The following is a 13,142-nucleotide window of genomic DNA, read 5'->3' as shown; positions in this document are numbered from 1 at the left end:
GGAGGTATATGGAAAGAACATAGAAGAAGCGAGAGTCTGCTTCAAAGCGAACTAGATACTAAGCACTGGCACTGTTCTCCTGGGTCCTCGGTCTATGGTTCACGGACTGTGGATCTACGGTCCATTGACTTATTTCGCGTCGTCGAAGCTGGCAGGCATGTGGTAGATTTAATGACATCCAGCGTCTGTAATGGATCATCATACAACGTGACAGTGTGTTTTCTGGGGAGGGCATCAGAGTTGCTGTCTGACGCAATATGGTTGATAGTGTAGAGAATGAGAAATGCGTCTAGTATGGGGTCGTACTTGTGGCATCAGTAAGCTTACTACAGAATATGTCAAAATGGCGATCAACAGTGTCAATCTGACAGCAAAGGCTGCAGAGATGATGGATGCAGCCGGTGAGTATCTCCAAGACCACTGTTTCTTCCAGAGTTCAAATCAGACCATCAGCAACCTACTTCAGCATTACTGCTCAACGCCCAAAACATATTCAGAAGCTCGACTTCTTCTCCATCCACTTCATCACGCTTCCCGTCCAGTTTCCTTCCTCTCTCGACCACTCAACCCCCCTCGAACGGAAAGGTCGCGGGATCTCGCCAACTACACTTCTCACAGTGCTAACCCGCGTCACATAAGCGAGGTCATCGAATACGTGCCTGAAAACCCCACCTATAGCTGGCAATATATCACTGGTTGTGCTAGACTCTCTTACGCCCACTAAAGACGGAGACCGCGTATCGAAGACGATCCGAGGTACTGCAAATAGCCGGAAGGTGTTGAAGAGAGAGTAGACGGGAGCAATTTAGGGTTGAGGGATGAAGCAACATGGCTCAAGGCTGCAGCAGTTTATACCGATTCAGTTGATGGGCATGTACCGCTTTAGATCGCGAATGCTGGGTTGGGAGGGGTGTCGTTGAGAGAGTAATCACACTGTGCAGAAAGGCCATTGAGATCTTTACACATGTCAAGCTGCTGAGCGAAGAGGGCCCTTTCGATAATAATGAAGCTAGTAGAGTCGAACGTGATGAACCAACTACACCAAGCGGATGAATGCAGCCCGAAGGTCGTGAGAGTTAGGAGTTTGCATAAGTGGAGTCTCGGATTTACACAAGTCTGACGTGCGTCAGCATAATCTGTGCGTCTCAACAAATTCTTCAATGTCACCAGACCATCTTGGATACGATTTGAATCCTCACTGAACATCTTTTCTTTAGTCAAATTCAATATGGGATATAAGTTTACTTATTCATCACATGATCATCAATCAGCAAGCGCAACCTTCGGGCTGCATTCCTCCGCTTGGTGTAGTTGGTTTATCACGTTCGACTGTAATAGCTTCATTGTTATCGAAAGGTCCCTAGTTCGATTCTGGGAGCGGAGAAATCGATGTTCTTTTTGCTGTCTGTGGGGGGCCGGCCCGTGTCTGGACCTTGACACTCCGCATGGACTGTACTGATCGACGTCTTTCTTGATGTAGCCAATAATGTAATGGTACTTTTGGGTGCTTCCTTTTTGTGGTTAAACAGTTTTCGCTAAATGCTCATATATAGCGTCACGCTAAGGAGCGCATAGTCCCCCTGTTCCCCTCCACTATTGATCAAACCTCGTCCCTGGATGATTACCCCCATCGACTGACCCCTCAAAAGTAGCTGTCTGGTCTTCGGACCAAGCTCGGCGCTGTTCACTGCCATTAGCAACGAACAGCCCAGAGTTAGGCTGCAGCTGAAAGGCGCCTTATTTGTCTCGGCCGAGAGCAATGCTACGGCCTCTACGAGCTACCAGTCTTGTCGGACGAGAAATCGTGCGAGACTCAGCGTGTGTCGGAGCTGGCGCATTTGGCGGCATCGCCATCGGCTTCGGGAGCGAGTGCGCTGGAGCGGCATGGCTTCATCACTGGGCTGTTCCGTGGTGAGGCGTTAGATAATTGTAGTATGGAGGCTATCAGACCGTTTGATGTTGGGTATGCGAGGACGGATGCGGACAATGAGCTTTAGTAGGTGTCAGGACGGGATTGGTGTGCTGAAAGACTGGCAAATGGGAACGCTTGCATCTAGTAGTGTTGGAATTGCTGTTCTATCCAGCCAGTGTTCAACTGTACTCATGCTGTAATCCTTACAGACTCAGTCCTGATAACCGTTCTCAGCCACCCGCGACGCTGCTCAAGTATGACGACCGGCGGCCCAAAGCTAGCGCCGTATTGCACGACGGTGGGTGCATCAACATGGAGGCTGTATCCCATTGGCATACGGGGAGCCACTCTAAGTCTTCCTTCACATTGATTTGACAGGTTTACCGTCTCAGCAGAACCATCCCTCACAATCTCCCCTCCCATATCCCGGTCTAGTGCTAGGATGCTTTGCCCCCAGCAGCTCAAAAACGTGCATAGCAACAAACACCGCCCAAGCAAAAGACCCAATCACCACTAGCGCTCCTCCCCAGTACGGCACAGTCCTGTGTGCAATTATAAGACGCCCATGTCCACTGATGCTCGGCGGTATGATGCGGTGCCCGTTGGGATGCGAGTACGTATACAGCAGCGGGGGCGCGCGGGATGGCGGATCGGTCGGCGAGACCTCGACCGCCGAATCGTGCGCGCTCGTAGACGATGAGCCGTAGGTGATAGGCTTGAAGTTGCTCTTGGAGGACAGCGTGGGCGTTGCGCGCGAGGACGAGGGGTGCTGCTTATCCACGGTCAGCTTTGGCACGCCAACTGTCGGCAGAAGACAGGAATGTACCTCTTCAGCCATGGCTGTCCAGGAGCATGTCGACGCTGTATGCACGATGAGAGAGGAGCGGACTGGCTATAGTGGATACATGGCTGCGGTGTAGGTCTTGGTAGGCTTGTGCCCAGAGGAGCCGCGCGCTCAGCCTAGTGTCTGGTCCCGGTGAGTCGTTACACCTAGCGACCGCTGGAGCACTCCATGATCTGTGCATCGCAAGATAGCCTTCTAGCTCATGCGGGACAGTGTTGGTTCGACCAATTTACTGTTGCAGGCACAATAGTCGACTACATCGACTGTATATGCCCCTGCGAATCCTCCACAAAGAAGCGGGCGGGCCGCCCTTGAGACTAGCCACTCTGAGATGGCGCTCATTCAATGGGTCCACAGCGTTCTCAAGTTGCACCCAGTTCCGTGTTGTACTTCGTATGAAGTACAATGGATTCACGAACTTCAGAGGCGCGAACATCGAAAGATACAGCTCGTCAAGTAGCGTGTCTGAGATTGAATGAGGCAAGATTCCGGGCCTTCGCGGAAGGCAGAGGTGTGACCCCTAAGTTTGCAGGGACCATCCATCCACGGCTTTTATCTCATTCGTAATGTATGTCAGATGTTAATTGACTCTTCCTTATTGTGCAACGCTGAATCGAAGCCAACCGTGCGGCCAAACAATGCATTCCAACTACACGCCCACATCCTCAGCAAACCTCCTTCGATCCCCCTCAATGTCAGCCCGCATCTCAGGAAATTTCTCATAAAACTCATTCGCTACACTCCAATACCTCAAATCCCCGTGGTACCTCTCGAAGAGCGGACTTGGGTAATGGTACCCGGTGGCTTCATCGTGGAAGAATGCATCTTCGAAGGCAAACGGCCAGTCGAACTTTAGATACCGGCCGTACACGTGCGATAGGGCTGAGGTCTGGAAGATGGACGAGTGCTGACTGACAAAGCGATCGCGTAGTGTGGGCCAGGCGAAGAAATCGATAGCGATGGGATGTGTATTGGATGATTGCATGACGCTGGGACGCAGCCATGTGGGGACTGTAGACAGCTGATCTTCGTTGCGGTTGAGATAGTACTGCGTGCGTTAGTAAATTGTCTGCATTTCAGCGTTTTCGATGATCTACCTTCAGCAATTTGAAGCTTTTGTAGGCCGAGGCTAGGCGCTTCACCTTAGGCAGATGGCAGAACAGAAACTCGTCGACTTGCTTCAAGACGACGAGCGCCGGGCTCTGCATCCATTCGTCGGATATGCTGGTCCAGCCTTCCTTGATACCGAGATACAGCAGTCCAGCCTCTGCTGGTGCCGACAATGGCTTTCCGTACAGAGTGGCATACTGTGTGCGTGCTGGAATGCAGCTGCTATATATCTTCTCAAATAGCTCATTGACCTGCTTCCAGATCGGACACACGGTGATCGAGGTCATTGGCGTCAAAGAGTCCGGAGTGCCGATGTGGATGATGGTTGGAGAGGGACAGTGCCAGTTATCGCCGAAGAACTGAGGTTGTAAGTGTTAGCATTCGATGCTAACGGCGGGGCCGGATCACAGGGCGTATACTTCTAGCATTAACGGTCCCCAGTAAGCTGCTACTGGGTTGTTCTCCCAGTCTTTTATATCGACCTGGCGGTCTCTTTGCATCTCTGTAATGGTCTCCGTAGAAATCTCTTCCACTGGTTCCAGATCGATGTCTAGGTTCCTGGCGGACGACGTGTGTACACCAGTGATGCTCATGCCGTCCAGGTCGACCAATTTGGCACTCCCACTCTGCTCACTAAAGTCGTACGAAGAAGGCAGATCTGTAGGTGTAGGGAGTGAAGGCTTGATGTCGTCGACGAAAGATACTGTGCACGGTTTGGGCGATCGGTGCTCTATAGGTGTGTGAGCCTCTTTGATGCAAAGTCATAGAAGGCCATCTGAGTAAGTTAATGCATACCGTTGCTTGAAGAAGCTGGTGAAGCTATCACACCTCCGTTCGGTGGTGGATGCTCTGTTGCTGTACTCGTTCTCGGTGCGACCTCGTTCCCAACAACACTTTTGACGCAGTCGATAACATCTCGTAAGCGTTCGTTCTCTGCTCGTAAATTGTCGATCTCGGAAAGCAGATTCGCTGTCGCTACATTTCGGTCTTGATCTCGTAAGATCTGTATCGTCCGCTCTAGTTCAGCAATATGTGTCTTTGTCTTCTCCCGAAGCGACCGCTGAGCTTCCCGGTCTATCGCACGTTTGCGCTCTCGTCTCTCATGTTCTCCTAAGCACGAAGCTCGTCTCTTGCGCTTAACTACAGGTGCAACGGGAATTGCGAGCTCAGCAGCGTCACTAGGGCGTCCGTTAACCATGCCGGCAATGGTATTAAGTAAATAAACAGTGAACACTGAGTCGCCGATGACCTGTCAATTTGTAAGGAATCGATAAAGCCGAGTAATTGGGCTTGAGGGTTCGTTGCCCTATATCTACATGACGCCGACGCCGACCGAGGACTCCCCGTCCATGTGCCTTCATCGTGCAGCGACAAAAGTCAACAGGGGAAGCCATAATGCGGGGGTATGGTGTGGGTCTAACACCGGCAGCGGCGGGTACGAGCTTCCGGTCAGCTCCGTTACCTCTATCGGGCCTAAACTCGTCATGTCTGGCGTGGCGATTGGAGAGTGGCTCAGGGGGGCCTATGTCACGTTGTGGGAAGGAGGAATTACCGAACATAACCGGGACGGCGAAATCTCGACGGTCAATTTGCTAACCGTATTTGGAGCGTGACTATGTTCGAAAGGTAATTTGAGGAAAAACATTTCAAGTTAAGTGGCGCGTCAAGTAAAGTCCATTTATCGCTCTCGAAATGCCTATAGTTTCGAGGGCTTCCATTCCGGCATTCTCTTCTGCGCAAAGGCGGTCAAACCTTCAAGAGCATTCTCACCGGAGTGCAATGCATGGCTGTATCGCTCGAGCGTGAGCTGTGTAGCACGCTCAACACTTCCATGCTCGAGGCTATCCTTCAGTGCTGCCCGTGTCACAATCGCTGCATCCGGAGAAATTGCGGCAATCTCCTTCGCAAGCTTCAACGCCTCTTCGACAACGGTGTCTTGCGAAGGCGATATGCGATTAATTATGTTCAACTCCTTCGCTCGCTGAGCAGTGATGGGTGTGCCGGTCAGAGCCATTTCAGAAGCAACCGGCAAGCCAACGATGCGGACCAAGCGCGCTGGACCTCCAGCACCCGCAAATATGCCTCGTAGCGCTTCTGGAAGACCAAAAGTCGCACCCGGTGCGGCAACTGCCATATCACTGGTAGCTATTAGTATTTTGTTTCTTCGAGTTCGTAGACTTGCAACTCACCAGCCAAGCACGATCTCGAAGCCTCCTCCAAAGGCGAAGCCATTGACAGCAGCAATGACTGGCTTCTTGCCAGCTCTCCTGCTCAGACCGGCAAAACCGCCCAGCGGATGCCTCATCAAGGCTGGATTCATGTCGTTCTTCCCGCTTCTAATCCTTCCCAGCTCAATCAAGTCCTGTCCAGCACAGAAGCTCTTCTTGCCAGCACCTGTGATGATGGCACACCGCAGATTATCTTCCCCGTCGAACCAATCGAACACCTGGCCCATCTCCTGATGTCCCGCATATGGGATGCTGTTCATCTGCTTCTCGCGGTTAATAGTGACAAGCAGGACATAATCGGCCGGGTACGAGAGGAGGACGTGGGCTGTGGGAGGAGGCGCGGTCTTAGGCTTGATGGCCGACATTGCTCTGCCAGCTGGGAGGTGAGATTGTGGTCTTTGGAAGCGTAGAAACTGTGTAGTGCGCAGGTATTGCGATGTACTATATGTCGCCCACTTGCTTGTAAGCTGTCGCGAGTCTGGGGTGAGATGAGCCGAGGTTCACCTCCACATGCCCAGTCCGTATCCGGTTAGCAATCTTACGAAGCAAAGTCAGTGATTGGACGAGTACCTCAACGTCTCTCACCATCTTGACCCTGGTGTTGAACGTACTTTCATAATAGAGATAGGATAGAGGATGTTGTGATCGGTCCTGAGCGCCAAACACAAAGCGCAGGTGTTTAGATGCAGCTAGCGATGCTCTAATACCATCATATCAGAGTCGGTTGTGCTATGCGTGGTAATGCAAAATCATTGACATACATCACATCATGGCTGCCGCACCAGTCTACTCTTCGACGCCGCTGTATCATGCGCAAGCGAGATATGCGCGGTCCAGGTGCCAACAGCAAATCTACCAGCCCACTCTAGATGCTCATCCAGCTTTCGCAGACAACGGTCCACACTCGGTACCTCGGACCCTAGCTCGACCCCAAACACTTCCTTCCATCTCTCCTCTTTGCTTCTCTAAGCATCGAAGAAGGCACTATTCTGGTCCATCCACTCATTCAATACTGGGCTGGCGTCTACCCCATGCTGGGTCAATTTGTGTTTCATGTGCCATCGCTGATGCTTATAATCGGCGTAGTATTTGTTAGCCAACTCTCGCCATGTAGGTTCATGGAAGTCCGGAAAGCGCCTGTGTAGAGCTTGAGCAACCGCACAACCCCTAGTCTCATCTACCGAGCAGCTGTTGTCGACGATACGGATATGTTTCGCGCTGCCGATTGCGGATCTGAGAGTCCTGACGAGCATAGGCACGTCTGCAAGCGGCACATCACCAATATCAACCGTGAGTGTCACTAGCGTCAATTCTTTCATCAGGTCCTGAAGCTGGCAGCGCCAGAAGTAGGCCATGGTAAGCGGGCTGGTTGTAACCGGGGGCTCAAAAAGCTCCCAGATAGGATCGGGTGCGAGCCAGCGTACGCAGTGCAACAGAGAAACTTTGCCGAAACGGAAGGTCAAATTCTGCAAATAGGATCGATTGACGGGCCCAATCTGCCACATGAAGTTCGTGAAGCCTGTTATACCGAAGTGGAAGTTCGTGCTGCGAAAGATATGTGCTACCATATGCTCGTTGATCATCTTTGATATCCGGAACAACTTTGAGATCGTGACAGACGGTCTGGACATTGATGGATCATCCTTGACTTGAACTGCACGTATGATGTTGACGTTTCCCGTGTACCCAATTGCATGGTAGAGGATTTCATCTTGAAGCTCTCGCGGCAGTAGGGAGAACGAATGGAATAAGGGACTGACGCTGACGACATCCTTTCTGGACACTAAAGCTTCAGTTCTTCCTCGGTTGGCTTGACCTGCAGCGCTTTTGCGACGCTGCTCAAGTGCATTGGTGCTGGGTCTCCTCACGCGGTTGGCACTTCCGGCGTTTGCAGTGACATTGCTATTTCTCAGACCTATCCATCCAGGAGCCTGGGTGTTGCTGATTTGAATATTGCTGACGTTGGTGTGCAGAGCGGCGATCAAATGGCCCATTGCAGTCGTTTGTTGCACGACGGTGCGATTCACCGGCCCAAGTTGATGAGTTGTTAGGTTAGATAGCAAGACCGTGGCGCGTTGCTGAACATCGTCCAGTGCACGCGCCCTTGCAAGCGACCGCGAAGACGCATCTTTTGCATATTTGGCATGATTTTTGAAGTGATGCCTGTCAAGGTACTGGCGAGCAGTCACCCATCCAGACCCGCTACGGATGACCAGCTGGTAGGGCCAAATGGACTGGCGATGCGGATCCGACGAATCTGCACAATGCTTTATCTTGGAGTCTATTGTCGAGTTCATGCTTGTGCCATCGAGGGACACGACCGGATCTTCTGCTCGACGTTTGTGAGCATCGTCGCGGCAACGCTTTGACTGGAAGAGGCAGATGACAATATTCGTCGGTGTATCACTGGAAGAGGCATCGAACAACAGGCAGTTGACTGACCTGCCCAGCTCCACCATCTCTTCCGACACAGTGCCCTGCGAATGAAGACTCATGCTTCCATGGAAGTGGGTAGACAAATCATGGTAAGACGCCCAGTCTCTCAGGTGTTGAATGAAAGCCTCACGTTGAGTGGCTTTGCTCCACAGTCGATTTGCCGGGTTGCGCAGAGTAGGGCTTGTTGGTTGAGCAGAGGCTGGAGTCTTAACTGGTGTTGAGGATGTAATCGCCACTTCCTGGCCAGATCTCCCAGCTTCGATATCGGCTTCCAATGCTGTAGGAGTAATCGGCTGGGAATGCAAGGCCTGCCTCAAGGCTCCCTGGTATCTCTCTTGTGGCGTCTGAATCATGTCCTGACACCAGGAACACCGATCATTAGGGGAGTAGTGATGGTTCGCACTTGTAGAGAAGTAACGGTCCGAAAGGCTGACACCAACAGCGGATGGTATCATGTAAGTACCGGTAAGCATACTGAGGCTGTCGCGGTTGCATGGACACGAGACGGGGGGGAGACCGAGCGAGGGCGGGCGCGGGCACGCGGAGCGAGCAGAAGCTCTTGAAAGGTGTCCGCGCGCCTAGCTGCCTCGTGGCGGGCTCGGCGGGGGGGGGGGGGGGGGGGGGGGGGGGGGGGGGGGCTGGCTCTTGATGTTGTGTGACCCGTTACAGCATGCGTCGGGCGACCAGAGGGACCTTTCAGAGAGGGGTTTGCTGGCTCTCACGAGCGACACGCATACTGTGATATGAATCCTGCAGATATTTGGGTTTCGGAAACGTGAATGTGTTGATGTAAGAGTACGTAGTGCACTACCAGAAGTAAGCGGTGCGAATCCTGTGGTGTTGGTCGGGCGGCAAGGCAGTAAACAAAAGTAGTGGATATAAGTCAAAGCCAGTCTCAGCCGGTGATGGGTGTGCAAGAGGCAGTGATGTTCAATACGTGAAGCTGCTTGTGGCCGAGTGACCGATTGGTCGATGACGCTTGGAAAGTGACGCACCTGCTGCATACATAGCGCTAGGCTGGCTCCTCTGGCTCCTTCCGAACAACACGCGAATGCGTGTGAAAGTGTAAACGTTAATTCGTATCTGCGAGTGGCTTTGTGCCGGGTATCCATAGTGATCCATACGCCCGAAAGAATGCTTATATCTAGATGCCGGCATTACGCTCTTCCTTCGAGCCAGCCTGCTGCTCTTTCCAATGTACTATTGAAGCTCTTCACGTTTGCAAGCAAACCGCCCCCAACCGAGCCCACATCTCTGCCCACGGTCTCGAGGAGCATGCTCAAGGGGATGTCCGGCCCTTCGTCTTCTCGTCTTTCCTGCTTCGCTTTCTTGCGGCCGTTCTGGACAGCGGTTTCGATCTCAAACATTTCGGTACTCAAAGTGTTCCTCGACTCGATTTTGGCTTTCTCGCCCTCGAATTCGGCCTGAGCGTCATCGTGCTCAAGAGCAATTTCCTGCCGACTATTTTGCAGAGCGAGTATATCCTTGCGCAACTCCGCATTACTGCGCTTAAAGGTTCTCATCTTCTTCAAATTCGTCGTCAAGACATCGTTGGCATCCTGCAGATCGAGCAGCTTCTCATTCAGGCTTTCTTTGAAAGACAACGCCAAATTGACCTCGCTTCGCATCTCTTTTCGGCGCGCTAAGTCCGATAATGTCTGCATCTTCTCCAACATCTGACTAAGGCGATGATCAATTGCCTCTTCGAGTATGGTCCGCATAGTGTCTGCTACTGTGATACCTCGAACACCGTAACCTTTCATGCGCATGACAGAAATCGCAAGCTTTGGCCCGAGCGACTTTTGTCGCTTGCGTGGTGGCTTGTCGCTAGCCGGCTTTGTACGTTCGACTTGCTTCGAATGTGTGCGCTTTGCGATGGGTTTGGGTGTAGGTCTTCGAACTGGCTCATCAGGTTCCATCTCCTCCTCATATTCGTCGGACTCCTCATCAGATGCATCAACCTCCTCTTCGGTTCGTCTCTTGAGATTGGGTGTCGGCTGTGTCGTTCTTTGTGCCTCAGGTGATAGCTCATCTTGTTGCTCCTCACTCGGCTCATCTTCTACCACAGCCTTCTCGCTCCGTTTATGTAAAGGCTTTCGAAATTCTGATGTGACTGCTGTGTCGTCGTCGCTTTTTCTGTTGGTCTTGCGTGGCATGCCGCGGCCCGCATTCCGTGGAGGTCGTGTAGGTACAGGAGTTGTTACGGTCTCGCTATGAGTACCCGTTGCGACTGACGCTATCGTGTCCGGGATAGTCGCTTGTGTGGGCGAGAGTTCATCAATGCCACCGTCTTCGCCCTCGAGAGGTACGCCATTGGGTATCGATTCTCGTGATATAACTCGCGGGGTGGAAGCGGCATTTTGAGATGGTGAGAGCTCGTCTGCATCCTCATCTTCAGCTTGCGAAGCGTTGGATGCGGTGTTCTCCACCGGCCTCAAGAGCGCGAAAGATTGTCTAGAGCCACTATGCGGCTGCATGCCTGGAGTGACTGGGACCACATCTGTCGGCTTCGACCTTCGAGAACCATCTCGACGTGAGCCTGCAGATGCACTTGTGTCGCTCGAAGAAAGACCGGAAACGTTGCGCGGTGTTTTCCTGACTGTGTTCGGCGCCTCGTCGATTATCGATAGCTCGTCTGGTGCTTCGTTCGGCTCCTCCCTAATAGGCGAGGCTGTCCTGGCTAGTCTCCTGCTTCTCTCGACTGAGCCCACATTCTCGACCCGGTCAGGGCTCAGCTCATCTTCTTCCTCATTCTCGTTGTCGGGTGGAGCAGCACTAGACGATCCACGCTTCCGTTTCCCCAGTTGCGGTATGACAGCGTTATTCCTCGGTGTAGCATCACGCCGCGACTTCGTACTATGTGGTGCTGAAAGGCTGCGATGCCGCTTCGCTGATCCATTGAGGTTGCGCGGCGTGCCTTGTGCCGGAGTTCGAGATCGCCGACCGGATCGTTGTGGTGGGAGAGAGCTCTGTTTTGCACCAAGAGCGCCAAAATCGAAGCCAAACGATGCCTGTACGGTCGAAGCTCTGGCTTTATCAGTGTGCTATCCCTTACTGTTGTGGTGGTGTGCTTACCCTGCACCGCGCACGCGCTGTTGACGATGCTCGCGTCGATCTACAATTCGTTAGCCAAGGGTTCAGAAATCTAGTGCGACGGTATTTTCCTACCAACAGGCGCCATGGTAGGAGTGCGCGCGACAATAGTGCTTGGGGTTCAACAGCAGTCGCGTGTGGGCGTGTTGTGATGCCGCGGCCGTGGTTCGCGCTAGACCGCGGCGCACGTGCTGGTTTGATGGATGGTGGACGATTCGTGTGCTCTCTTTTGACGCTCTCATTTGACAATCTCTCCAACACACAACATGGGCTGGCTGTGGAGCAGCAGCGATGACTCGAACAAACTAGATCCCTCTCTCCAAGAGTTTTTGAAGAAAGAGGTACCCACAGGACCCAAGCCTTCACTACCTGCCGCTCCAAAAGAGAAGCCTGTCGAAAGCGCACCTGCACCGACGCCGCCTACGCAAGCACCCATTGAGCCCGAGAAGCCAATTGTACCACCGCAATCGCAATTCCAAGATGGGCGCTATGCGCACCTCTGGAAGAACTACACCCCACAAGATGTCCTAATGGACCGGGGAAAAAACGAGCAGGACAAGTTGAGGGACCTTGTCGATGCCTACAACGGCCGCAATGCTACAATAGGAAACATTGCTATGGAAAACTGCGCATTAGAGTACATGGAGCAGTTCGAGTGCTTCAGGAGCCCTAAGACATGGATGTCAATGGGCACGTTGTGCAACGCAGAATCAAGGAAATTCAACCGTTGCTACGACATGCAGTCAAAATTCCTCAAGGCACTGGGTTATTTGACGCTCGACGCGCGATCACCGGACGAGGACGAAAGGATTCAGATGCACGCCGATAAGCTGTACCAGCAAATGCTCCAGCAAGAGGCTGAGATTGAAAAGGCAGAGAAGGAGGGTAGAGAGCCGCCAAAATTTGAGAGCGTGCTATCCAAGGCCAATGTCGCGCGAGCCATGAGAGGCAAACAGACCACCATTACATCCCTACCTGCGCAAGGTAGCGAACAAGTCGAGACAGACGAAGACGTTTGGGACCAAATCAAGCCAGAAGCGCGCAAGAGATATGAAGACAGCATCGCCAAGCTGCCGCCGAGAGATCAGAATATCGAACGTATGGCAATTCTGGGCGAGCTCAAGGCCCAAACAGGCATGTCCAAGCAGGTCGAAGAGACATTCGTTGAAGAGCGTATCAACCGCATGAAGAGAAAAGAATCAGGGCAGGCCACAATAGGAGATACCATCAAAAGCTGGTGGGGTTGGGGTTGAATACGGTCGCACATCATGTATGTATTGTGTATGACTATGTAGATGCTACGATCCCTGTGTTGACTGTCTGGCAGCCTGTTCCGCCTGACATTTTCGTTACCGTACAGCTGTCAGCGAACTCTACATGATCAAGATTTTGAGTATTCTGTGACGCCAGATTCGACTGCTTCTCTCTGCGCGTTTTCCTCCGCGGCGCGCACACTTCCATAAGCTCACGCAAGATCCAGCGCGTGTCTTATCATAATCCTGCAACGCGGAAGCATATC

At 52.5% G+C, this 13,142-nt stretch overlaps 6 protein-coding genes and 1 non-coding gene across 7 annotated transcripts; 2 read left to right on the top strand and 5 right to left on the bottom strand.

Moving 5' to 3' along the window:
- The first annotated feature begins 1,296 nt into the window (after nt 1-1,296).
- M421DRAFT_t3 lies at nt 1,297-1,384 on the top strand. The gene has a single exon. It is a non-coding gene; the product is annotated as a tRNA-Tyr (tRNA).
- A 655-nt stretch (nt 1,385-2,039) lies between these two features.
- On the bottom strand, nt 2,040-3,001 carry M421DRAFT_415339 (uncharacterized protein). Its single transcript, XM_033590663.1, has 2 exons — nt 2,739-3,001; nt 2,040-2,684 (listed from the first exon to the last, which is right to left on the bottom strand). Exons 1-2 carry the CDS (start codon nt 2,748-2,750, stop codon nt 2,301-2,303), a joined length of 396 nt encoding a protein of 131 aa, XP_033454551.1. The 5' UTR covers nt 2,751-3,001; the 3' UTR covers nt 2,040-2,300.
- A 404-nt stretch (nt 3,002-3,405) lies between these two features.
- On the bottom strand, nt 3,406-5,064 carry M421DRAFT_88290 (uncharacterized protein; the record flags this gene model as incomplete). The annotated part of the gene is made up of 4 exons (XM_033597652.1): nt 3,406-3,804; nt 3,854-4,225; nt 4,286-4,596; nt 4,662-5,064. 4 exons carry the CDS (start codon nt 5,062-5,064, stop codon nt 3,406-3,408), a joined length of 1,485 nt encoding a protein of 494 aa, XP_033454550.1.
- A 370-nt stretch (nt 5,065-5,434) lies between these two features.
- Nucleotides 5,435-6,571, bottom strand: M421DRAFT_415337 (ClpP/crotonase). The gene is made up of 2 exons (XM_033590662.1): nt 6,056-6,571; nt 5,435-6,004 (listed from the first exon to the last, which is right to left on the bottom strand). Exons 1-2 carry the CDS (start codon nt 6,457-6,459, stop codon nt 5,563-5,565), a joined length of 846 nt encoding a protein of 281 aa, XP_033454549.1. The 5' UTR covers nt 6,460-6,571; the 3' UTR covers nt 5,435-5,562.
- A 488-nt stretch (nt 6,572-7,059) lies between these two features.
- On the bottom strand, nt 7,060-8,088 carry M421DRAFT_436 (uncharacterized protein; the record flags this gene model as incomplete). The annotated part of the gene is made up of 1 exon (XM_033594637.1): nt 7,060-8,088. One exon carries the CDS (start codon nt 8,086-8,088, stop codon nt 7,060-7,062), a length of 1,029 nt encoding a protein of 342 aa, XP_033454548.1.
- Nucleotides 8,089-9,482: 1,394 nt separating this feature from the next.
- M421DRAFT_415336 (uncharacterized protein) lies at nt 9,483-11,741 on the bottom strand. Its single transcript, XM_033590661.1, has 3 exons — nt 11,699-11,741; nt 11,606-11,645; nt 9,483-11,557 (listed from the first exon to the last, which is right to left on the bottom strand). The coding sequence occupies exons 1-3, from the start codon at nt 11,709-11,711 to the stop codon at nt 9,688-9,690; spliced, it is 1,923 nt and encodes a 640-aa protein (XP_033454547.1). The 5' UTR covers nt 11,712-11,741; the 3' UTR covers nt 9,483-9,687.
- Nucleotides 11,742-11,889: 148 nt separating this feature from the next.
- Nucleotides 11,890-12,876, top strand: M421DRAFT_434 (uncharacterized protein; the record flags this gene model as incomplete). The annotated part of the gene is made up of 1 exon (XM_033594633.1): nt 11,890-12,876. One exon carries the CDS (start codon nt 11,890-11,892, stop codon nt 12,874-12,876), a length of 987 nt encoding a protein of 328 aa, XP_033454546.1.
- Nucleotides 12,877-13,142: the final 266 nt, after the last annotated feature.

This window comes from Didymella exigua, assembly GCF_010094145.1.
Source record: "Didymella exigua CBS 183.55 unplaced genomic scaffold M421scaffold_1, whole genome shotgun sequence".
Classification (NCBI taxonomy): Eukaryota; Fungi; Ascomycota; class Dothideomycetes; order Pleosporales; family Didymellaceae; genus Didymella; species Didymella exigua.
Note: the sequence above shows the minus strand (reverse complement) of the source record. Positions and strands in the feature narration are given on the sequence as shown.